This window comes from Amyelois transitella, chromosome 9 (genome assembly GCF_032362555.1).
Source record: "Amyelois transitella isolate CPQ chromosome 9, ilAmyTran1.1, whole genome shotgun sequence".
NCBI classification, from domain to species: Eukaryota; Metazoa; Arthropoda; class Insecta; order Lepidoptera; family Pyralidae; genus Amyelois; species Amyelois transitella.
Window position 1 is genome coordinate 3317498 of NC_083512.1, and position 25522 is coordinate 3343019.

A 25522-nucleotide genomic window follows, 5' to 3' on the forward strand; every position below is an offset into this window, starting at 1 on the left:
ATTATATAGAAAGATCGATCTCTCTCTTCTCAACAACATGATAACATAATTACTCGTATCTTACTTGTCTAGGATAACTGCAGACTTGGTGCACAAACTTTATTTATTTATGTACACAAAATTACATACAGGAGCATTTATTACAATAATTCTAGTACAAAGGTGCTACTTATTTCAAAAGAAATCTCTTCCAGTAGACCCATGAGAGGAAAGATGAATTTTAGAGTGGTATGGCGTGTGCATAAATAACGTTTAACATATTTAACTAAACATACATGCTAGTACTTTCATAATTAAACATGGAATAATTAAATAAATGACAGTAATAAACTACATAAACATACCAATATAAACATATAATATATATAAGTCTATTTGGAGAGATAATAGTCTTTAATTCGTCGTTTGAATGAAGAGAGAGTTTGGGAACATTGTGAAGAGCTGGAGCCAATAATGGCAAAAAGCTCTAAAAGAGCAACTGATTTAAGCATAGAAACAAAGGTCAATCAAGTTCCATAAAGTACAATAGGAGGATTACTATTAAAAGTTGTTTCCTAATAAGTTATATTTTTCAGGTGTTAACATCATTGTATTTCTATGGACATGGAGACTATCAAAAACCTGTTGGTCGATCACATTTTGTCACTCAGCAGACAGTTTCTACTGTACTTGCAGAAGTTACAACAGCCCTTAATTACATCAGTTTCAGGAACAAATATATAAAATTCCCACAGACTTATGAAAGTCGTCAGTTAAAAAGATTAAGGCACACTTATATTTACTTAGCTAATTTTATTTATATTATATCAATAATTAAGTTTGATAACAATATGCCTTTTTTGCCTGCAGATTTTTCAATAAATTCGGTATCCCTGGTGTGATTGGATGTATAGATTGTACCCATGTTCGCACAGTAAGGCCTAATGAGCATGAAGATAGATATTTCTGTAGAAAGAAATTCCATTCTCTAAATGTTCAGTTGGTAAATAAACTTTTATTTAATAGTTTTATAGTATAATATATAACACATACAAACATGATCACATCTATGTCCCTTGCGGGGTATTCAGAGCTAACAGTCCCAAAAATACTGATAGGCCGAGATTAATGGTAGAATTGAGATAATGGTAGGTTGCTAGTCTGTCACCTTAAAAAAGAATCCCAAATTTATAAGCCTGTCCCTTATTATAGTTTCTGAGTCAGAAATTTAAACACCATGGGTTGAAAAGTGCAGAGGCCAGGCGATAATAGACTTCATGTTTATGAGTTGGCTAAAACTATTCTCCCATCAATGATTTTCTAATATACTTACATTTTTTTTTCCATTGAGCCACTTTAGTAATTTGTAATTTTTCTTATTATTTTTTTTCAGATTTGTGATGGGGGTCAACAAATCCTAAGTGTTGATGCGAGTCATCCAGGGTCACTTCATGACTCATTTATATGGAGCCACCATCCTGTATGTTACCATTTAGAAAATTTAGGGTCTGAAGCAACATGGCTTTTAGGTAAGAAAACCTTTTATGGTGAACTTATTATAGCAAATAATATGAACAATATTGTTTGAAAGATATATTTTTAACACACTTTCAATTAAAACTAGACCAATTAAAAACTTGAAATAAAATTTTAAAAGTCAAAAATATTTGTATACAATTTTAAAATAAAAAAGTATCATTTTTATATAAAATATGAATGTTCAAATAAAATAAAAAAATAACAGAGTAATATGTTTATTTCCAGGTAACTTGGGTACTCACAATGAAGAACGATGATGACACCTATTTTGGATGCAGAACCAGACACACCGGAAGCATATTATACACAAAAGCATGTAAAGGCTAGGAATGTTATAGAAAGAACTATAGGTCTTCTCAAAGCACGTTTCCGGTGTCTCTTGTGCCACAGGGTGTTGCATTATCAACCACAGGTTGCTGGCTTCATTACAAATGCTTGTGTAATATTGCACAATATTTGTAATGAAAACAACTTGCCTGAAGTAAGGTTGACAGAAGAAGAGCAAGCAAGGGAAGTTGCACAACAACCACCAGTGGAAGCTCTTCATGAACCAGCTGAGCAACACAACATTGAGCTTCAACGTGGTATATCTACACGGCGGGATCTTGTGGCACGTCTCTGGGCTCTTTGCCGTACCTGAAAATAAAAAAATAGAATTTTATTATTAAGCAGATTTTTATTCAATAATATTTCATTTTTAAAAGTTATAAGTAGCTATGCAGGTAGATTATGAACAAAAATCTTTTTCATTTAATATTCATCAAAGTAATATAGTTTTTTTTATTGTTATTAAATTCAATTAAATACCAATATTTTATTATGTAAAAGCATAAAAGTACATATTCAATCTCTCTTTTTTCTTTTTTAAAAGTAGTTCTAGTTTTAATTTTGCTCATTCCAAAATGACATATTTTAAAATAAATTAATAATTATAATAAAAATTAAAACATTTTTTTATTTTAAATATATACAAAACATTCTGTAATTTGCAGAAAAGTGAATATCTCAAATAAAATTTCAAGTTATTAATGGATTAGCTATACTAATATTATTAAGAGAAATGACATTTTGAAATGGTTTACTGGACCAATTTTGATGAATTTGGCACATTGAATAAATTAATTATTGCTCACCTTCTTCTAATTATAGCCACTAATTCACGGAAGAGACAAATAGCTTCTTGAAGTATTAAACTACTTGCAGCTTCAGTAGCAGCCCTCTGTCGTGCAGCTTCAACTATTTGCACCCTTGCTTCTGCGGCTGTTAAATGAGCACGTCGGCGCCGTCGCCTAGGTTGTGGCGGGGCTTCAGCCTGTACCACTAGGTACTTCGACGCCGACAGCCTCATCAGAGACAGCTGCTGCGTAGCTTTGTGAAGGATCTGATGATGCAGTAGTAATTTCTACAGCTGCAGGTAGAGAATCTGCCTCGATAGAACTAACAGTTTGAGATACCTGAAATTAACAATTGAAATATTCATTCATACAATCACATTCTTATACCTTAGGAGTAGACAGAGCTTACAGTCTCAAAAAGACTTAAAGCATTGAATTATTCATTTATATAATCACATTCTTTGACCTTAGGGAGTAGACAGAGCCAACACAGTCTCAAAAGGGCTATGCCATGCTCAGCTGTATGGCTTTATAATGTAATCAAATTGTTAAATATATTATACAAAATACAATCAGTATGGTCATCACTAGGCTACTATGATTTAGTCTATTCACTTATTTTTATGTACTAAGCGCCTATGACAACACATTTTGAGATCATGATGCTTTAGTCAATAAATATTAATGTTTTATCTTAGTCTAATAAAAATGAAATTGAATACATACACTAGAAGGAAGTTCTAACCATTCTTCTGCAATGGATTCGACTTCAATACCTCGAATGCCAGAGGGGCTAGCTTCAGGTCTCATATCATCCTAAAAATAAATGGTTTCATTAATACATATATAACATTTTTGTATTATTTTATAATTTGTAGGCTTTAATGTATTTAAGGGATCTTACCTGCAATGGGTTCACCTGCACCGCTGGTAGACCCATGCCATAATCCTCACCGAGGATACTTAAAAATTTTATATCTATTTCTGTTAGCTCTTCCCCACTTGGCGGGCCCCCTCCTGTCCTGCTGCTGCTCTCTCGAATTGTTCTATTTTTACGTTTTATTTTGCCCTTCAGGTCCACCCAGTACTAAAACTAATGAGACTGCGTCTGGTTTGTTGTTGATTTGCACTAAAATTAAAAAAATACTTTGGTGAAGGCAGTTTGTTAAAAATATCCCATATTATGTATTTATGCCTTATTATAAGAAAACACTTTCTACTTACGACATAATATAGTTTTCTTGTAAAATAAATAATAGACTCAAAAATTAAGAATATTAAAAATCACTGCGATCCGGCAAACTTCTAAAACTGTTGTGAGGTAAGGCGCGTCGACTTAAAAAGCCGTGACAAGTAAAAAAAGGGATATTTCAAGTGGTTGCAGAACGGCTCTACATATTAAAAACATTATTTATGACTTAAGGACGAATTTAAAGTTATCGAAAACTTTCAAGTATCACTCAAGTATTCTAGCAGGTACCTAACCTACCTACTTCAAATTTATGTGACAGGCCGATTCGTTCGGACGGTCGTTCGAAACCATTTTAAACTAACATTTATTGATAACAATAACGCTATTGAATTTATACAAATAAAAGTATTTTATAGTGTGCAACAGTGCATTGTAATTCAGCAAAATTTAGGGTAACTTCATATTTAATTAAATTTATAAGTATTTGTTATCTTTAATTATATTATTATTGTATTATTATGGTATTATTATTTTTATTAGAGGTTTGAACGTTTCTTTATTGACATCTCCACATTGAGCCATAGACAAAATAACCGTTCATCATTCAGCTTAAACCGTTCACCTTATAAGACGTCATGGTACGAGTTTTGAGCAGGCCTGCTAATAAACTGCCTTAATATTTGAACGGTTCTATAAAACGTTGTGGTAAGCCTCCAGGCACCACAAGGTACATTTTTATCGTGGTTTTAAAAGTGTAAAAAAGCAATTGTTATACTTAACTTAATATATATTCTAAGCCTTAATGGCAAGGCAAACAGCAACACTTAAAAATTAACGTCAATGCAATTCTGTCAGTCTGACTGAATTGCATTTGTTGTATTCCTTGTTCTTTCTTCATTTCATTTATATCATAATATTTGCTGAGTTGAATTTGTTTTTGGAAATTGTTCAGCGATATTTAAAGTAAATGACTGATTGAGTTGAAAATGTGAAAGTTCTTCTATTTACTTGATAAGCCAATACTCACAATGGGAACCAACGGTAATGGTAGGCGCGGCGGAGTAAAACTGATTGACTCGCGCCGCACAGAAGAGGGAGAATGCGTGAATGACATGGATAGCCCAGAGCTGGATTTCATATATGATGACTGTGATACACAAGCTAACGAAATAGCAGAGCTGTACAGCTACACAGAACATCCTGAATTTCAACGCAACGTCAAAGCTTTCGAAGATATAATGGAGGAATTCAACTTTCCACCTAGTTGGCAAAGTTTAGAAAAAACACAACAACGAACAGTGATTATGAAGTTATTGGAACACTTGGATGTTGCAGTGACTGAAATCCGTATGCGAGCCACGCGTTGTATATTTTATTTAGCACAAGGATGTTGGGCTGAGGTGCAATCTGATGCTGAGCAAGCCTACTGGGCTCGTACCAACGTAATGACCTTGTACGACATGGGTGCATTCTCCGCATTTGTGGAACTTTTGAATTTGGAAATAGTCAATTGTAGTACTGCCATGGCTTCAAGAAAACTGGCTGAATCTTTGGCAGATTCAACCAATCTTCGAGTGATATTGTCAGTATTATATTTGATGACAGAATACATGAGAACTGAAAAAGATAACCCAGAATCTGAATATGCGCATTTGGTGAAAAACTTTAAAGAAGAACTTGGGACCCCATTTGGTGAAGAGTTGCTGCCTGTCAAGTTACTTAGTATGGTCACTCATTTATGTGCAGGTACTGCACCACATTTCCCCATGAAAAAGGTTCTTCTTTTATTGTGGAAGATTCTTCTTGTATACTTGGGTGGCTCAAAAGAGTTAAAAGAGAAGAAAATAAAGCTCAGAGAAAAGTATGGACTTGAACCATTATCTGAAGATACTTTGGAGATTGTGAAAGGAATGCGGGCCAGTTCACCACCTCCCAGTGCAGCTGACATGTTGGAAAATCAAAGCTTTGTGCCAAGGAAACTGAAAGATAATGAGAGAGCTATAAGACGTCAAACCTTCATGAAGCAAACATCTCTCGATGAATCTGACGAGCAAATATTTGTTGACAAAGAAGAAACTGCCAATGATTCTGAGGACTATGGAATTTCCATGGAATTCCAGGAAATGCCTCCTGAGAATACAAGGAATGATAATCCTTATTATATGTATTTTAAGCAGTTCGACAGCCCCCCACCTCCTCCCCCCTTGCCACGAAGTTTGCCGTGGCAGTCTAAAGTGCGTCAGAGGGATATTGACATGTTTTTGGATAATGTTCGAGTAAAGTTTGTGGGCTACTCCCTACCAGGGGACAGGCAAACCATAGCTGGTCTACCTCAGCCTATCCACGAAGGGATAGATATTCTGAAAAGGCACATGTACACCAGTATATCAGAAATTCAAATAGAAAGAGAGCTAGAAATAGCTCGGAGTCCGCTCACAAAAGGAGAAAAGGAAGTTGAAGAAACAGAGGTTGAGATTCTCTACAGAGCGATGCTTCCAAACCTGCCGCAGTATATGATAGCCCTACTGAAAATATTGCTGGCTGCAGCACCAACATCTACAGCAAAGACTTACTCAATAAACATAATGGCAGATTTACTACCTGAAGAAATGCCTATGACAGTTCTACAATCTCTGAAACTGGGAATTGATGTTAATCGCCACAAAGAGATTATTGTGAAAGCTGTTACAGGCATTTTATTATTGTTATTGAAACACTTTAAACTGAGCCATGTCTACCAGTTTGAATTTATGTCACAACACCTTGTGTATGCTAACTGCATGCCTTTGGTATTGAAGTTTTTCAATCAAAACATTTTGTCATATGTGGGAGCTAAGAACTCCCTTCCTATATTCGAATTCCCTGCATGTGTTATTGGTGAACAGCCTGACTTAACTAAGGAATGTTTGGAAATTGGAGATTCATCAGTTCCATATTCATGGCGGAATGTTTTCTCGTGCATCAACTTGCTTCGGATTTTAAACAAGCTCACAAAATGGAAGAATGCTAGAATCATGATGTTGGTTGTTTTCAAGAGTGCTCCAATATTGAAACGGACACTAAAAGTAAGACATGCACTGATGCAATTTTATGTGTTAAAATTATTGAAGATGCAAACTAAATACTTGGGACGGCAATGGAGGAAAACAAATATGAAAACAATTAGTGCTATTTATTCAAAAGTAAGGCACAGGCTCAATGATGACTGGGCGTTTGGGAATGATGTTGATGCTAGACCTTGGGATTTCCAAGACGAGGAGTGTGCTCTTAGGGTCAGCGTGGATCGTTTCAACTACAGAAGATATGGTACTGGAGGAGACCATGCATTAGATCTGACACCAGTTGAGACTGACATTAACAGTGTTCTGGAGACCAGTATAGATCTTGATGAAGAGTTCAAGGAAAATTATGAGGCATGGCTTGAACAAGAAGTCTATAACAATGAGATTAATTGGGATATATTATTGGCTACATAATTTACATTTCAGCATTGATACAGCAATTCTAATTAGTCTGTGCCCTTGATTCAGAGTAATTGAAGCAAAAGACACTTTAAATAGCAAATAAAACAAATATAAATATAAAGTTACAAATAAATGTAATGCATGTGTTAAGTTTTTGAGCTTTTCCAATATGTGAGCATCACCATGATTATATGGGCACAGTCTAAAATAAAGAGGATTCTATTGAATTAAAGTCAACATTATATGTAGTAATAGTTTTGAAGTATGAGTAGTTGGATTTTGTGTTTGATAGACTAGGAGAATTATTTCTCTCACAGAAAACAGCTAGAGGTATACCTTAGTACTTATGAATTTGTAAAGATGTTTAAAGTTGTACTGTTTTTCAACATTTTATAAATACGACCTTCATTCATTGAGTGAAATTGTCTAAATTGTTTCGTAGTGTGTAGACTTAATCATGATGTTTTATTTATTATGCATGCATCAATAAAATTATGGTAATTTTCTAGTTTTAAAAAATGTGTAATATTAGTAAATGTAAACAAACATACTCATTATTAGATCAACATTATGACGAATTAGTTATGAATTGGATCATGTTTTTTGATTTGGACATGAGTCATGTTAAAAACAAGACCATCAAAAATTTAACAACAGGTAGGGTTTTGGAAACCAACTCTACTTAATGAAATGAACACAGTTGTCGCAATATGTACTTTTAAAAAGCTTATCGAATATTCAGTTATATATATCCATGTGTAAAAGTCGAATAAATTTTAAGATAATGTAAATATGTTTTTTTTTTATTCAACACTGTAGTTTGCATCTACCAGGTGAATAAAAATCTTGTAAGTATCGAAAACGTGATATTTTACTAGTTGAAGATCTTTCTTAATTATCTAGTGTGTTATAAAGAGAAGAAATAGACTTGAGTCATGAGAATATACGGCTGTGATAGAGATCTATGAAGGTCGTAGAAGGTGTGGAGTGTATGTGTGTGCTGTTTTATGGGAATAAGGATAGTTTTTTTAGCACAGGTATCCGCGATGGAGTGGTCCTTTGTCAACGACCAAATGGCACAGTTATTTTTGGTATCTAGGAGCGAACTAGGCAAGAATCCAGGATTTACTCACTACGTGTATCCCTTATGTTAGGTACACAATGTATTAAACATAATTGCATTATTTTTTAATGACAACGCCATCTACAAACAAAAAAAATACCATACAAGCATTAGCATTTAATAGTTTTACTATTCGCTACTAGATGTCACTCGTAGCTAAACCGCAACGCACATCAATAATGTGAAACCCGTTAATAAGCGGTATAAGTTTTACTCACCAACAGATGGCACTTTTGATAATTATAAAGTTCCAGATTCGGAACAAAATACGTAACTTCTAATCTAAATCTAAGTAAAATATCAAATAAAAGTCACGATATAACTCAAGCGATAATTGAATCCAAATAAGCTTCATTTATTGGCTCTACTTTCATACTTCCTCATATGTACGCGTTACGTATTTTATCCATTCTTGTCACTCCACTCATCCATCTTAACATTCCCATTTCACATGCATGCAGTTTCCTTTCATCAGTCGCTTTCGTTGCCCATTACTCTGCTCCATGCAGAATGACAGGTCTGATGAAAGATTTAAGTAAGAACCTATCAATCGAAATTTGTTTTTGCGTTAGGTTTAAGTTATATTGCCTTTGTTACCATTTACTTACGACATCTACGAAGTAAAGATGGGCCTATAACGTAGATTGATCCTCTTTATTGCCTGTTATTTGGACCTCAACCTCTTGCTGCAATCATTGTCTAGAGTTTAGAGAAGGGTCAAAAATAAAATAAATAAATAAAAATCCTACTTTTACCTATTTACTTTACACAAAATGAAGAAACATAATTTCGAGAAAATCTCCCACGAAGTTTTACGTATAATCCTGTAAATACATAACTTATGTACTTAATAGGTACCTAGGTATAGTATCTCAACTATAGTTTTATTTGGAAAGCGTAACGCAAAATTTGACCTCCGTGATGCCAGAAAAATGACATTACCTACTAGGTAGTACCTGTTAAGTACTGGATTTTCATTCGCAAATTTATTACTGAATTTCAGCTGGCCTTCTGCTTTTTTTACGCTATTACTTGGTAACTAGAATGAAAGTAACTAGGTAATTAAAGTTGAGGTAGTACTTTAACCTATCAGGACTATATGAAAGCGAAAAAAACTAGTTCTTTTTAAACTTATCGTCCCACACCGGTAGGAGCTGCGTATAATTATTCATCATCCTACCAGTTAGAAGCACCCTATTCCGCCCCCCGCAGATCTTAAGTGCCCCACTCTGGCGGTAAAAGGATCCATTGTTGTATTACAAATGTTCGGATGTCATATTTCGGACGGCCGACGTGGGAACAAACCATATTGCCCGCTTAAGCGCCATTAAAAACCTTTATATCTTCGCGGTAAAATGATCCATTAAGTAAGTAATTTGCATCACGCTATGCTGTTGAGATTTGATAGCACTTTGAATAAAAAGGGTGACAATTTTGTTTTTGGGATAACAATCTATTAGATTTTGTCAATACTTAAATGATAATATCAACGTGAACCAAGCAGTCACTTCGGGGATTTACATTGCCCTTCTCTCTCCTCCTGGCTTTACCTTTTTTCCCGGCTGCTTTGGTCCCGGTTACATCCTCATTCCTCTGGAGAGGAGCCCGGGGTATGCTTTTGACTATGGTTTCTTTAATTTTATATGCCAATATCAAAATAATGTGATGTCTTATTGAAATCGTGAAGAGGCGTGAAGCAATGACGCGTATACAAACACGTAACTTATGGGCCAAAAACAACGTTTGTTCTGGTCGAGTCTTCCTTGAAGACAAGACAGAAAGAAAGCTCTGAAGCTATACGGTACTATCCCCAGGCTCCATCCTAGGACGCAATTGAAACGACAAGAGCATTTCCTATTTAGAAAACTGAGAAATCTTGAAATATTTCTTTCTTATATAGAAAACTCAACGCATTTATCTCTAAATCGTTTCCGTTAGCGATGCATCTACCTACCACAGTTAGACGCACGCATTCAAGATCTAATCTCCTCACATTTTCCGCTCTATAACCCGTATAATCTCTTTTGATGCGAATATGACATTCATTTTTATGCAGCAAACTTTAAGTGTCGCACGCAAAATTCGTCGCAATGTTACTTTTCCGTTTAAAAATTGCATTTATTTTTTACTTTTCCAGTTCTCTTTGTGCTAAAATGTTTGATAACGTATTAAATGTGAATGACATTCTCCGTAACGACCTGATGCCTACCTATTTTATGGTGAATGGAGATCAGAAGAACGATAGTGTCAGTGTGTCGAAGGTTCAAGGCCCAGTCGCTAATGGATCAATTGATGCTGCTTTGTCCACGCTTGCTTTTCATAGGTTAGTATTTTCTGGCATATTAAAGCGTTTATAATAAAAATTATTTAGGGTAAGGTTGCTTAAGTCGTACCCCCTAAGGAAATGTTACTCTAATAATTACTACAATTGAAATTAAACACAACTTCCTACATCTGTCGAATCTTTATTTAGTTGCCTTTCCATCAACTTTTATAGACACTAACAAATCTTTCATCAAAATAATTAAAATAACAATTTTAACAAACCTGCTTTCGGTACGACTAAGGCGCCTCAGTTCCTAACTCGTACCACCTATAGCCTAAGTCGTACTTAGAAAATAGACTTCAATGAAGTCATAATAAACTATATAGAAATAATACTGAATAACAAGAGATCACTTGAAACATGTTTTGGTTATCAAGAAGTTATAATATCGAATCTACTTACTAACACAGATATCACAAATATATTTTTTAATGGTAGGTACTACTTTCTACACCAGCGCATAGGTCATGTATCCAGACTTTACATTTTATGCACTGGATCATGTTTTCTTCGCGATCTTCTTTACATAGTTGGCATAACCATGTTGCTTTAGCTTTTATTTTTTTGTTTTTCTTTATTTCTTCTTTTAATACTTTTATTAATTCCTTTTTCAATTTTGATTTTTTTCATATCTAGTACAGGCTTCTTCTTCTTCTTTATATTTTCCTTGGCTTCTATTATAGAGCCTGGTCCATATCCTCTTGCTTCCAAGTATTGTATTTTATATTTTTCATGCTATGTAGTATTTATAACCTGATAAAAAAATAAATTAATTGTTAAATAATTTTCTTTATACCTAAGTCGTACCGGTACGACTAAGGAATTTAGCACAGGTACGACTTAAGCAGAGGGGACCTCTGAATTTCAAATTAAAACAACTAACAAAACCTATAAACGCACTCTAAATAGACATTGTCAAAGAAATAAATTAACTATCGCTATCCTGCCATAAATAGCTTATAAATGTGCCAAAAATTGTAATGCAATACGTATAAAATACTTACTTTTTAAATATCTTCGTTTCACAAAGCCGAGCAGCGTTCCACTTGTTTGAATTTGTTTGCCTGACTAAATAGTTCAGATAAATGTCATCAGATGGTGCATTTTTTGTGTATCAAGTGAGAAATTACCGGGGTACGACTTAGGCGGTGGTACGATTTAAGCAACCTTACCCTACGTAAAAGTAAGTATTAAAGTGCGCTTTAAAAAATATTGGCCATTTATCAATTATTTTCTGTTTTAACTATTAATTTCGGAGCTATATGCAACACACTTTAAATAGGAGAAAACATCGTGAGGAAACCTGAAAATTCATGATCAAATATTGGTTAGCTTCCTTCGAAAAGTTCTTTTAGAGAGTTGAAGTGATGATTTGACTGGTATTTTCTATGAGGATTATGTTTGTTATAGATAATTTTAACAATAGGCGTATGTTATGATTTAATCTGACTGTAAAATCTTAAACTCTAAAATATTGTCATGCAAGTGAAAGATGCCGTGCCGCGAAAAGATTTGCTAAAGTTTTTACAGTTGGTTTAATATTAAAAGTAGGTACATAGGTAAATACGAGGTAACAGTGCGTTGATGTCTTTTGTTATGAGTAATGACCACTGTCTTTTCTTCGCTACCAGACCAGCGTATAAGCTTGCAATAGATGAATGTTCATCTGTTCCCTTAGTCGCTTTTTTACAACATCGATGAGAAGGAGTTGGGGTGGTCCCATTCTAAAGTGCCACCCAAGTAACAAAATACGTTTTAATCTACTTCGACTTACGCTGGAGGAGCGGATATACTCTAGTGTATATTTTGATACCACTTAAATTGGCTAGGATCGTCAGGTCACTATAAGTAGTAGTAGTGATAGTAGTTAAAACTGAAATGTACAAAATTATATGCAATAATTAATTGAATTGAATACCTAATGGCCGGCTAGACCCGCGAGTTTGCCGTAACATTTTGGGTAAAAATGGACGTCCTGATTTTTCTTCATCGAGATGTTGGAGGCCGGACAGAGAACTTAAAGAGCTTGATTTAGTGCTTTAGCCGGATGCCTGGCAAACCTTATATTTATTATTAATATATTAATTTCCTATTGTAAAGTCATTTAAACTGTTCATAATTCTTGTATTATTAAAGAATAACAAAAAAGCTATCGGTACTTACGTGTTTGCCTGTTATTTTCATAATTGCAAAAACCCAGAGAGATGATGAACGAGTACCACTGTCGAAACTACATCGCCGAACAAATATTAGAGGAAATGGGCAAGAAAGTGCTACAGAGCCGCCTCGGAGAGCCGTTCGCGGCTGGCGGCGCAGATCCGAGGGTCACGAGGCGAAACCAGGATTTAAGAGACAACTTCATGTATGATATTGGATCGGCTAACTACCAGGAATGGCTGACTAAGTGAGTATATGGAGAAAGTAATGAAACCTGATTTTTATGTGTTTGCCATTTTCTAATTAGGTGACTAAGGGATATATTTTAAACTTGGGATTTCTTTTGTAGAATTTTTGAATCTCAATTCTATCTATCACACGGCTGAATGTGGCCTATTTCAGTCTTTTCGAGACTGTTGGCTCTATCTACGCCGACAAAGGATATAGACGTGGCATATAGCCACAAAATAAAATAAATGTTTGTACTGTACTTTCATAATGTGATGGCTTTGTTGCTGCTCAAAATTGTGTAGGAAAGACATTATAATCGGGATCTAAATGAATGTGATAAATGATCTGTAATTAAGTTTTCCTATTAGGTAGTTTTTATGAATATCTAAGCAACTAAATTTAATTTATAGTGTCTACATCTAAAGAACAAACAAAGCAATTTAACTAAAATCCTTCTCATTACCTTGTAGGATATTTGTGTTAAAACATTTTTTAGTTTCAGATCAAAGATTAATAATTGAAATTTTCAGAGTAGCCGCGTTAAACAATGACTTTCGCACTAACCCTACATCAGTTGCCAATACTGTCGTGAGTAATTCTTCCTCACCCCAAATTCCATACTACCCCCAAAATGTCCAGGGGGAGGTGTCGCCGTCTTCTAATTCTCGTGAAGGTTACGAAGTGTACGAGAACGTTCAGGGGAGCTTCCCACCATATCCTGAGCCTGCAGCGGGTCAGGTGCAAGGAATTGATCTATCCAAATATAGTGAGTTAATTCGAGTTGATATAATTTTAGCTTATTTTTTTACTTATAACTCTGCTTCAAGCTCAAGCTTAGATCACAAAGTATAGAAAATCTATAAGCTGTACCCAAATAATGCAAATAAATATTATGATTTAAATATGTTTGAGAGTGAAGCCGATTTCAAAAGTGTTGTACTATGCTCCAGACGTACCTAGATCAATATTGTTTATATTTATAAGTAATTAAATACGAAAATTTGTTTCAAAGTCGTTCTACTTACAACGTACCGTGCATCATTCATTTAGTCCAACCATGTACATCAATATTTTTATGCAATCTTACTTATATAAGGGTTTATCATGCACTATGAAATCATCAGAAAGATTGGGAAACTGCAGGAGACAAAATACTGAAATTCTTTGTAATCCTCAGGTGGTGGGTACGAGTACCACATGCCTCCTCCCCCTCCGCCGATGTACCATCCCCCCTCGACTCACATCCACGAGGAGGTGTCTGTAGAAAGAGAGGGAGATGGTCACAGTCACGGCCTAGGCATTTCCGACTTGTTCGACATTTCTTTGACTGGAATCGCATTTCTGTCGTTTGGGATGTTCGTGCTGCAAGTTCTTATGTGTATTACTATGGTACGTAGTTGTTCAAATAAGTCTTTCATTCATTCATTCTTATTGTTTTTTTTTCATAGGTACGGTGCCCAATGATCAATCTATTGTTCTATTCAGTAGATAATGACGAGTAATTTATAAGTATTTTTGTTTCTCTGAGTATGGCATAGCAGTTAAACGTAGACGCCCCTGTAATGGTTGCGGAGATTAGACGGAGTCACTTCGTGAAAAACTTGACTTACCTAATCTTGGTCATAAGTGGATCTCTGTCTCCTCGTGGGAGGTGAGGATACAACTGGTACTAACGCCAGGAAAAAGTATGCCGCAATAATAGTTTTGTACAAACGTTCAATTTCTTTAAAAAGAAGTAAAGTTTGAAAAGAACTGATGTAACTCAATAGTTCGACAACTACCCTAATTAAGCTTAAAGAGAGGTTCAATATAAGTACTTGCCAAAGCTTTGGGAATATTTGTGAATTCCACGATAGTGAAGAACATAAAGCAGTTCTTTGTAATTCTCAGGTTCTTATAAAGAAAAATGTCCGCTATTTATGATATATGCCGATAATTCGACATATTAAAGCTTATTTTCCTCCTTAAGGGAAAGTCTTTGTGTGAATAATAATATCTGCTTTAAAAAGTGGCACAAGGAAAATTAATTCGTTTTTTTAGTTAATTCTTTATCAACATAATCAAGTAGATAATTCTTCTCTTTATATAAGTACAGAAAGATAGATAAATACTTACATATGTTTATAAAACCCACAGCATCCCCAACAACCTCAGTACATGCAAGTCGTCGACAACGGCGGAGACTCCATGAACATGGACGAGATATTCCGAGTGAAGCGCGACACGGTCCCTACCAAAACAAAGATGGCCGGTGCCGTCAACAAGCTGGCCAGATTCGCCCTTATAGCTATGAAGCCAAGGTCCTTGCCTTGTCTGTATAGAGTGTTATGTGTGGGCAATAAACAGGCGAGAGGATTTGAAGATAGCAGTCGGTATTGGCTACCGATTTGGCAGTAAGTACTCTTTTATGTACTTAAAAACACACACACTTTACTCCCTTGTGAGGAAGACTGAAAGGCTACGTTCAGCTGTTTAGCTTAATAATAGAATTGAGATTCAAATAGTGACAAGTTGTTACTTTGAAGAGGAATCCAAAGAATATGTTCTTTGGATTCCTCTTCAAAGGAAACCTATCTCTTAGTCGCCTTTTATGACATCCATGTGAGTGTAGGTAAAGACCAGTTTATAAGTCCTGACCCGATACAATAAAAGGAAATACTAAATTGGCGTAAGGAAGTGTGGTTCCTGGCAACGAATAGGACCACCCCTTAACATTCCCATGGATGTCGTAAAAGGTGACTAAGGGAAAGGCTAATAAACTTGGAACTCTTCTTGTAGGCGATGGGCTATTCCTGTCACTATTTGAATCTTAATTCCGGTCATTAAGCCGACAGCTGACCGTGGTCTTTCAGTCTTTTCAAGACTATTGACTCTATATACCCTGCGAAGTATAAAGATGTGATTATATGTATGGAAGTTTATTCCCTAAGATGATTTCCCTCACCGTAACGGTTGGCACCGTAGCTTAAACAACACCATGCGCTACACGCTTTTTTATTCCACCCGCTCAATCCTTACCGAATCCCTAGTTAGGTAACCTGTTTTTCATTAATTAATTTACAAAAAAAACAGCGCAGGAGTGGCCTGGATCCGAGGCGGAGCGCTGGGAGCCCTTCGAGCCGCCGCACTAGGGTTGGGCGGCGCGCACTGCGATGACCTTTACCCGCCTGCCAACTGCCAATAGAAACCTATTTTTTATTGAAACATTCATATTGTTATATGTATATGTACAATTAGATTAAATAAACCCTGAGATTATTGTTAACATTTTATCAAAAAAATACACATCCACATTTAGTACGTTTAAGAATCCAACCATCATCATAAATCAGTTTAAAAGTTTACAAAGACACGTTTGTAAACTTTTAAACATCTAATTTTCTCACTTGAGGTTTACATGCGCCGGTCTTCTCTCTAGAGATTTCATACGGAAGTGTTGATTTAAAAAAAAATCTTTAACCCGAGAAGCAATCTATGATGGCGAATAGAAATGGCAAATATCAATCAATCAATCAATAACTAATAAAATCCACGCGTATAAAGTCAAAGGTTACAGCTAGCAGCAGGTAGCAGCTAGTATTACTTATATAAGAATGACTGTGAATTGACTTTTCTTTTTCTTGTCATTTTATCTTTTTCTTGCCAAGAAGCTCGTTTATACAAGCTCGATTTATTCCAACTTAATAAATGCGAAAGTAAGTTTATTTGTTTGTTTGTTGTTTACTGAACCAATTTTTTTTTAAAGTATTTATTTATTTCGACGAACGCCATACAAAAAAAGGAATACAAGTAGTATAAAATAATGATTTGCGTATATATACCTAATTCAGAATTTGGAAAAGGATAAACCCCATTACGGTAAAAATTATATATATTCTTTGTAGATGGCGAAGCTGCGAGTAAAGGTAGTGATTTAATGAAATAAATGTTCCAGTTCTTTGATTTTATTGGGCTGATATTTAAATATTGCAGATTAAATTAAAGACATATTTACATGGTTTTTACAGTATTAAAGTTATTATTATATCCCGATTCCCTATACCTATAGATAGATAATAACTAAGTATATATAATGATTGTACCTTAATACTATTTACACAATATTTTTAAAATACTTATCAAAGTCTTTTCTAAAATGGTTGTAAACATAACTTATTTAAATGACAATATGTTAATTATGTGTGTACCTATGTATAACACTGTATACATATAATATACGGGATAAATTACACAGATTGAGTCAGCCTCGAAGTAAGTTCGAAACTTGTTACGATACGAACTCAAGGATACTTAATTTTATAATAAACTTTGTACAAATAAAAGATAAACAAAAATATATCTACAATTCAAAAAAGTTATTCTTTACGACGTAAAATTAAAAAGCACCAATAGTGTAATTTACTGAGATTACACATGTGTGGGTTATGAAACATCATACAGAGGGGTTAAAAAAAATAATATGACGTTTAAATCTCTTGAAATAATAATTAGCTTCGTCATTCCATCAACAGGATGACGAATATTTTGACACCTCGTTTTGGGACACGGGTAAGGCGTTAAAAGTAGTGTCACTACATAGTATAAAACAAAGTCGCTATTTTAGTCTGTTTGTCTGTATGCTTAAATCTTTAAAATTACGCAACGGATTTTGATGCAGTTTTTTGTAACAGGTAGAGTGATTCAAGAGGAAGGTTTTTATGTATAATAACATTTATAATTTAGCACCCGTGCGAAGCCGGGGTGGGTCGCTAGTTAAGCAATAAATAGCTAATTATGTACATTTCACACCGTAATTAAAATAGTTAAAAATGAATGGAATGATACGAATTGTGATGATGAATCTGCTTAAATGACGTTAACAACGAATATCATGACACGGAAAAGTCATTGGAGTTTTATTTTAATAAATATATTCTACAATTTAGTGGACGAAGCCGCGGGTATGAACAATAAACATACATTTAAAATTTACAACGTTGATATGTATCTTATTACTTATCCTAATAACTATAAGTTTTTAAATAATTATTAGCTTCGTGACCTCACCTTGCAGGCTTAAGAATTTTAAATAATTAGCTTCATTAATGCGAGTCATCTGAACAAATCTATTTACTAATTATCATGTGTGGTCCTGGTTCTAACTATCATGATATGTACGTCAAAATAAATAACAAGTTTTACCTCTATACATTTCGTTTTCTGTTTCTATAATACACATTTATTTGGAATGGACAAACTTTTTAACTTATTTAGGTTTTCAAAACCATCAATAGTATCATAAAGAGCGAAATAACTATTTTATTTGTTAATTCTATGAACAACGCTCCGAGTCGACAATTATAATATTCAAGGTGGCGACGAAGGTAATGGGACTGGCGAAAATACGCAACTAAGAGGCGCATACGCATACGGATTCAGAAGGGAATATGCTTGCGGGGTGTGTCCGAAGATTTGTCCTGGAAATAATCCCTGCCTCTGCGCAATTTTGAGTCGTGACGTCAGTTGTTTCTTCCATTTCGTTCTACGATTTTGGAACCAAGTTTTTATCTGTACTTCTGTAAGGCCTAACGCTTTTGATAGCTCCATTCTCTTGGATACGCTCAGGTATTTGTCTAGTTTAAATTCAGCTTCTAACCTCTCCAACTGCTTGGCGCTGTAGGCTTGCCTTGGTTTTCTCTCAGGCCCGGCTCGTCGAGGTCTCCTATTGTGTTTGTCATCTGTATTAAAAAAAATTATAATATATAGCTTGATAAATAAAAAAAAATTTCTTTGCTTAATGATAATTAAAAACTATAAATTTGTCTTATGCATCATTTAATGATGTTGTTCACTTAACAAATAAAAAGATAAGGGGTGGTCAAGATATAGATATCTATTTTAACACCAAAATATACTGGGAAAATAAATCACTATACCACCACGGTGCCATGGTTCGTTTACAAACGTCTTCGTACGAAAGTGATAGAAATTAATTTATTTTGGACATTACCTACTTATGTTTATTAACGGAACAGACAATCATAAATGCATGACTTGCACCTAGTAACATGTAGGCGTACAACAAGTAAATAAGCACATCATACAAAGTAGCTCGTCTTGCTAAAAACAAATACATGGTAAAGTTTTTTAGGGCACTAATCGGAATTATCGCAGGCTCTCGTTAAGTGGCTATAAACACAATCTGAATGTTTGCGGTGCGCCTGCGCAGTTTGACATCCCGCGTGTCAACATAGTATTGTGGCTGGCGTATGTGATGGGTGTGCTAACCGCTTGCTAACGATTTGCATAAGCGATTAACGATATATTAGATTTCATGCTTAGTTCCTGGTTAACGTTGAAAAACTGCTGCTCAAATTGATTTTGTTTTGGCTTTTACAATATCTCTATGGTTAATGTAAACTCTGTGTATAAGACTTGACTAGCTAGACTTAATTTATCTTCTTGCGTTGCCTTATTCAGTGAGCTAGGAAAAATTCTCAAATATAAAAATAAATGGTCATAATCTTATGAACTTAGCAGGAATGTCATTTTTATTATGTTTTCTTAAATTCAAACCCGAACGAAACGCCAAATTATCCATAACGAAAAACAATGCTATAAATATAAATAAAAATCTCAATGAACACTAAATCATACTTCTTTTCCCGAAGGGTTAGGTAATGAAAAAAAAGACAATTCCAATTTAACTATTTATTTATATTTGCGAGGTCCAGATAGCAGTGGCAATCCGAAAAAATCCTGATGACACAAGAAAGTTGTCTAAAAGTAGAATTGGAAACATTTGCCTTTAAAACAGTAATGAGATAAATCCAGTATTTGTGCACTTGTAAAATGTACAAAATGCACGTGAAATTTGAGCGAAAACTTTTAAAATTTAAGCAAAAAATTAAAGTACTTCTCGTTAATTTAGTTACCGATACAGTTCAATAGTAAAGGGAGTGCGTTAAGACGGCGAGCAAACACGCGAGCTTTGTTGGCAATTATCGCGGCAGCTGTTGACTGTCACATAAGTGCGAAGTCGCGACCACCGATGCGACAATTCGACGAAGGAATCCGAGGATGCGTCGCGAGAATCATAGCGCGGTGTGGAGCTAACGAATTAGAACATTTTATGCTGTTTTTATTTTATTTTTATTTTATTGTATTTGATGAAATGAGGTTGAAGATATGTGTTTGTTTTTTAACTTTCCCGTTTCTCATCTGGGCGTGCTCCTGGTTGTATTTTTTTTTATAAGTACGTTTCACTTCTATCCCAGATTTTTTTAAAACTATATCTTTTTTTTTAATATTTTCTGCCTGATTGTAATTGATTACAGGACATGACGACGTTTCATAGCTTTAACAAGTCGTTCGCCGCAAACTTGGACCTTGCGAACAATTTAAATTTTCTGCAAAATTGTGATATCTCAAAAACTACTTAGTTTGATGTCCTACGAACTTAAAAATTCTTTTGACAGATCCTTTTGACACATATTTTCATGAAAATCAGACTAACGGTTCGAAAGTTTTTGCGCTCCTCATGTTGATTGATATTTATTAATAAATCACCGCAGCTTTGTATATTATGTCTATGCACGGCTGCGTTCACTGTATGTTTACGAGATAAGTTGACATAGAAAGTTTGAACACCACTCGGACCCCCATCCAATTCCCGGACATGACACTGTCACACTAATTTTATAGCCACTGACATGCCAAAGGACAGTTGACTTACGATCTCAACCAAATAATTGTATTTCGAGAATGCGCAGGAGTAAATTGTACGGTCACGTATTTTGAAAACACCATAAACCACTAACACAGAAAGAATTGTTATTTCAAAAAATTCAGACATCTTTCTATTCAAAATCCTATCGAAGAAGCCAGTGTATTTTCTATTTATTTATTAAACTTTTATTATTTATAAATAAACAAACAGAAACACCTATGTTAGAAGTTTTTCTTAATAATTAAATCTGTCAATCAAACTTGAGATGCTTATGTTATAGGATAGGCTAGCAACCGCTGCCACTATTTGAATCTCAATTCTATCATCAACGTGGTCTTCTAGACTTTTCGAGACTGTAGGCTCTGCCTTCCCTATCGCTTAGCGGGAAACTCTTATCCATTTATTCAGAGAAAAGGTGCGCTCAAAGTTCATAATCCCGCGGCAGAGTTATAAAAAATAATTGTAAGTAGGTACCTAATCATCTGGGCTTATAAAGTTGCGTGCACATGCGTGCGAAGATTCGCACCTTTCGCATTATCACGCGATCTACACATGCCAACTAATGTGCTTATTGCGATTAGGGTGAAACGCTGATTACCACAAATTTTTTTTTTTTTTTTGCTTTAAGCATAGGGGATCGTTTCGAGAGTGATGCTGCGAGCTGCGAAGCAATCTATTTTGGTGTGGCACGCTGAGAAAAATTATAAGAATAATAGATATGGCTATAAATATTGTAGCATCTGAAATATATTTTCGTAATCAAATTTTGAATACGTATGTGTGTCTAGCATAGGGTGCCGTTTCGTTCTCGGCGCTTTTATTATAGGTAGGTTTATTTATTTAAGTATTTGGTCTACCATTGTAGGCTACATTGATACCTACATGATAAAATTACAATTTAATAGGTACATATTTTAATGTAATTGCTAAATGTGTAAACCATTGAAGGTTAACACCACTTACTCAAATTCGTAGTTGAAAACATTAATAATAATATTTAACAAAGTTAGATAAAGTTCTAAAATTTAGAATATATATTTTTTTCAATATGGATATAGACATGATAATATGTATGTAAGTATGTATATCTAAAACAGCTATAAAAATATTGTTTCGACAGTCAAAGGTAATAAAGAGAAGAGAAACACTGTGATTGTCTTGAACCAGTGGGTAGCAAGCCGGCGGTAATTTTTTGAGACTGATCTATACACAGATCCGATCTCTTGCTAATTTGGTGGGTAAGTATATTAATATCGACCATTAAAATGTAGGCTTCTCTTAATGATATGAAGTCATTAAATTCTAAAACAAGCAGAGAATAAATTCCTCATAGATATAACTTGTTAAATTAAGTTGATAGATCTCTATTTATAATCTGCGCACAGAATTTCATGTCAAAAACCCCAAAAGTAAAAAGATCGATTTGAAAACGTGCTCCTCTTCTTTGATGTTAGTTTCGAAACAAGTTGAAAATCTTAATGCGTATCTGAAGACTAGGATCATAACTATCTCTCTCACATTGAATTCTTCTGAATTTAGAATTAATTTGTTACAAAATATTAATACTTATGGGAAAGTATGTTTATTACCTCTGCACAGTACAAATGAATATAGTTACGAGAAGTTTAGAGTTGGGGAAAGTTGCCTCTGTCTACCCCGTAAAGGATAAAGACGTTGCCATAACTACCTATTTTTTCCTAAATTTTCAACATTTAAAACACATTGTACAAATTTGTTAATAGAAAATATGAATATTATCCAAAATGTCTAGTTTGTATAGTTTTGTTACCGTAATAAGTTGAAGATGGTTGGTGCGACGCCAGCCAGTGCGCGTACGCATGGCCAGCAAGGAGCCCCGCCTCGTTCAGAGCATTTAGATCCGGACACGTTGATGTTGACGATACTAGAACAGAACAGTATTATTAGTGTACCAAAAATCGTCGAATTTCCATGCAAAGAGTGTAGAATTAACATACATAAAATCACGCCTCTTTCCCGGAGGGGTAGGCAGAGACTACCTCTTTCCACTTGCCACGATCTCTGCATACTTCCTTCGATTCATGCAAGCTCGGCGGTTTCAGGTACTTTTGACCTGACCCCTTGACCAGGACGTCCTTAATTTGATCAAGATACCTTCGTCTAGGTCTTCCCGCTCTGACCTTTCCTTCCACACTCTCCTTGTATATCTGCTTAGTCAACCAGCTTTCATTCATCCTCTCCAAATGACCGAACCATCTTAACATACTCAAACATATATATGCTAGTGGTAAGAAAAATGTAGCCTTCGCCTATCTCTAATCGGGAAAGAAGCGAGGTTTTATGGATGTGTAACCATGATCGATGCAATACGGGTTAGGTTCCCCTGCAATGGTTGCAGAGGTCAGACGGGAGTCGTTTCGTGTATAAACCTTTTTTTGCTTTTACGTGTGGAAAGACCTGCCGGCGGGAAGCCGGACGGGTAGACGAAGCCCGGGTTTATATACCCGGCTTCTCTTCGGAGTGGTGATGTAACCGGGACTAAAGTCAGGAGGATGATGGTACCGCAGTATGCAATATTAATTAATGTTCAAGGTGCGCTTAACGGGACACATCATACATTTATAACACAAAATTTGTATGAATAACAAGTCATACAAATTTTAAATCAAATATCAAATCCGTTTCTTTTCAGAAAATGAGGAGACAACCGTAGTACAGATGAAGATGTTATGTGTGCGTAAATTGTTATCGTAATAATTAAGTTAAGGACTGTGTGTAAATTATAAAATCAATTCGAACGATTTGAGATTATTTATAGGAATTTTTTGTAAAGTAGGTACCTAAACGAGGAATTCTTAGAAGTCTTGATTGTCTGACACTTTGTGTGTGTGGAAAAATAATAGAAGAAAGTGGAAAAAGAATGTCAGAAAGCTGGCAACCTGGTCTTGGCCCTGAAGTTTAGCAGTAGTATGTAAGTAAGTAGTAGTTAAGTAGATGGTGCAACCGGGAATAGAGCATCCTATTATATTTATTTAAACTTTATGCACGTAAAATGTACGACAGGTGAACTTAATGCCACAAGGCATTCTCTGCCAGTCGAACCTTTTCCTACCTATTTCTCTCTCTCCATTCTCTCATCTTTGCGTGTCCCCAGTTGCACCCTTAATTTTAGGTATCATAAATTCGTGGTGTATCGTTGATACGTGGTATGCGTGAACCTAAATTTAATAATTAAATTTATGGATATGTTTGTGAAATATTCACGCTTTTGAAACTATAGTCACAGTGTACTCCGCTCTTGGAGAAATTAAAATATAAGTATCTTCTTGAGTAATTTTTTGGTGTTTTTATAGCAAATAGTACCTATTACTGACGGTTGTATATCTATATAAATATTTATAAATTATAAAATATAGTATCGATGTGTTACTATCTCGTAACACAAGTTTCGAACTTACTTCGGGGCTAACTCAATCAGTGTAATTTGTCCCGTATATTATCCTATATTTATATTTATGATGAATAAAAAAAATTGAATAAAGGTACTTAAAAAATCATAATGATATTTACATAGGTCCTGAGGAAGTATGTAAATTTTGGAATGTTCTGTTTTATTAGTGTTATTCAAAACATAAAACGTTTTTTATTATGTGTAAGATATGTCTCCTTTTCTTCGGCTCAACAATTTGTCTTGTTTCTAGCCATAAAACGTAACTTCTTTATTAAAAAAGGAATGCAATATAATATAAAAAATATACTCACCATTATGTTCATCAGCTGCTTCTTCAAAATTATCACTATCAGTGTTAGTCCTATTACTAATTTCAACATTAGTATCTTTATCGTTACCTAAAATATTATCAATCAAAAATGTTTTACTTCTACTATTAATTACACTGCTTACCGAATGTCTTATAACATTGGCTTCACTATCATCACAAACGTTTCTAGTATCAAATTTAGTTGGAAATAAAATACGACTTTCATACAAATAATTCCTATCTGCAGGAAATGTATTCGCAATAATTTTGTCACTATTCCTGGCGATTGTATTTACACTGTTTTCACAAATCACATCAATAGTCTCGTTTTCACTGTCATAATCGGTTTCCGTTTCGCAATCGAAACTGTTTTTCCTGAAAACACTGTTTTCGACGTCGTTTTCACACGTGCTTGATATATCTTCGATTGTGTCCATTTTGGTTAGGCGTTCATAATTTGTTAAGATGAGGTACGCGTAGTGAAAGCTGGATGCAAAGACGGAATCTAATCTGAAGTGGCAAGGTAGCGTTAAAGTGATAATTGCTATTGGAAATAGGTGGTGCTCGGGAGTTTGTAGGTACGAGCAAGAGGAGATCCTTAAACGCTACTGGCTGACAAACGGTAGGTGGGGATAACGCCATCTTAAGTAGGTGGGGCTTCAAGAAGCGCCCGTGAGAATTCACACCTTTCTTTTATTTGGTAACACGTTATGTCAGACCTCTTTACTACACAAAGCACCCTTAAAAACTCGGGACGAGGATTGGATCGAATTGCTCGGTTATTGTCGATCATATCGCAGATTTAAGTGATTTAGTGTTTACTGCTGGGGGGCGATGGGCGGATTTATCACGTCGTTTTGGGATGGTATTTTATTGCAATTGATATTATTGTCTCTGAGATGTAGTAGGATTTTTTTTTGTATTGGAATAAGAAAGTATGAAGTTGAT

The 25522-nt window shown here is 34.9% G+C and overlaps 3 protein-coding genes and 1 long non-coding RNA gene across 4 annotated transcripts; 3 read left to right on the forward strand and 1 right to left on the reverse strand.

The window, feature by feature from the left end:
- Positions 1 to 1383: 1383 nt before the first annotated feature.
- LOC132902070 (uncharacterized) lies at positions 1384 to 2186 on the forward strand. The gene is made up of 2 exons (XR_009656995.1): positions 1384 to 1508; positions 1744 to 2186. It is a non-coding gene; the product is annotated as an uncharacterized LOC132902070 (long non-coding RNA).
- A 2499-nt stretch (positions 2187 to 4685) lies between these two features.
- LOC106134775 (striatin-interacting protein 1) lies at positions 4686 to 8052 on the forward strand. The gene has a single exon (XM_013334911.2). The coding sequence runs from the start codon at positions 4854 to 4856 to the stop codon at positions 7299 to 7301; it is 2448 nt and encodes an 815-aa protein (XP_013190365.1). The 5' UTR covers positions 4686 to 4853; the 3' UTR covers positions 7302 to 8052.
- A 2426-nt stretch (positions 8053 to 10478) lies between these two features.
- On the forward strand, positions 10479 to 16335 carry LOC106134638 (uncharacterized). Its single transcript, XM_060945847.1, has 6 exons — positions 10479 to 10735; positions 12939 to 13142; positions 13657 to 13892; positions 14304 to 14515; positions 15263 to 15519; positions 16199 to 16335. Exons 1-6 carry the CDS (start codon positions 10503 to 10505, stop codon positions 16308 to 16310), a joined length of 1254 nt encoding a protein of 417 aa, XP_060801830.1. The 5' UTR covers positions 10479 to 10502; the 3' UTR covers positions 16311 to 16335.
- Positions 16336 to 17883: 1548 nt separating this feature from the next.
- LOC106134637 (barH-like 2 homeobox protein) lies at positions 17884 to 25058 on the reverse strand. The gene is made up of 3 exons (XM_013334732.2): positions 24576 to 25058; positions 22624 to 22737; positions 17884 to 18843 (listed from the first exon to the last, which is right to left on the reverse strand). Exons 1-3 carry the CDS (start codon positions 25009 to 25011, stop codon positions 18473 to 18475), a joined length of 921 nt encoding a protein of 306 aa, XP_013190186.2. The 5' UTR covers positions 25012 to 25058; the 3' UTR covers positions 17884 to 18472.
- Between the last annotated feature and the right edge of the window lie 464 nt (positions 25059 to 25522).

Bases quoted from the DNA above. Each gene is read 5' to 3' on its own strand.
- LOC106134775 (XM_013334911.2), top strand. From the start codon at position 4,854: ATGGGAACCAACGGTAATGGTAGGCGCGGCGGAGTAAAACTGATTGAC.
- LOC106134638 (XM_060945847.1), top strand. From the start codon at position 10,503: ATGTTACTTTTCCGTTTAAAAATTGCATTTATTTTTTACTTTTCCAGT. The intron at 14,516-15,262 runs GTACGTAGTTGT...TAAAACCCACAG, and splicing joins TTCTTATGTGTATTACTATG to CATCCCCAACAACCTCAGTA. The intron at 15,520-16,198 runs GTAAGTACTCTT...CAAAAAAAACAG, and splicing joins TATTGGCTACCGATTTGGCA to CGCAGGAGTGGCCTGGATCC.
- LOC106134637 (XM_013334732.2), bottom strand. From the start codon at position 25,011: ATGGACACAATCGAAGATATATCAAGCACGTGTGAAAACGACGTCGAA. The intron at 22,738-24,575 runs GTGAGTATATTT...GTTCTGTTCTAG, and splicing joins AGCAGCTGATGAACATAATG to TATCGTCAACATCAACGTGT. The intron at 18,844-22,623 runs GTAACAAAACTA...TTTTTAATACAG, and splicing joins ACCATCTTCAACTTATTACG to ATGACAAACACAATAGGAGA.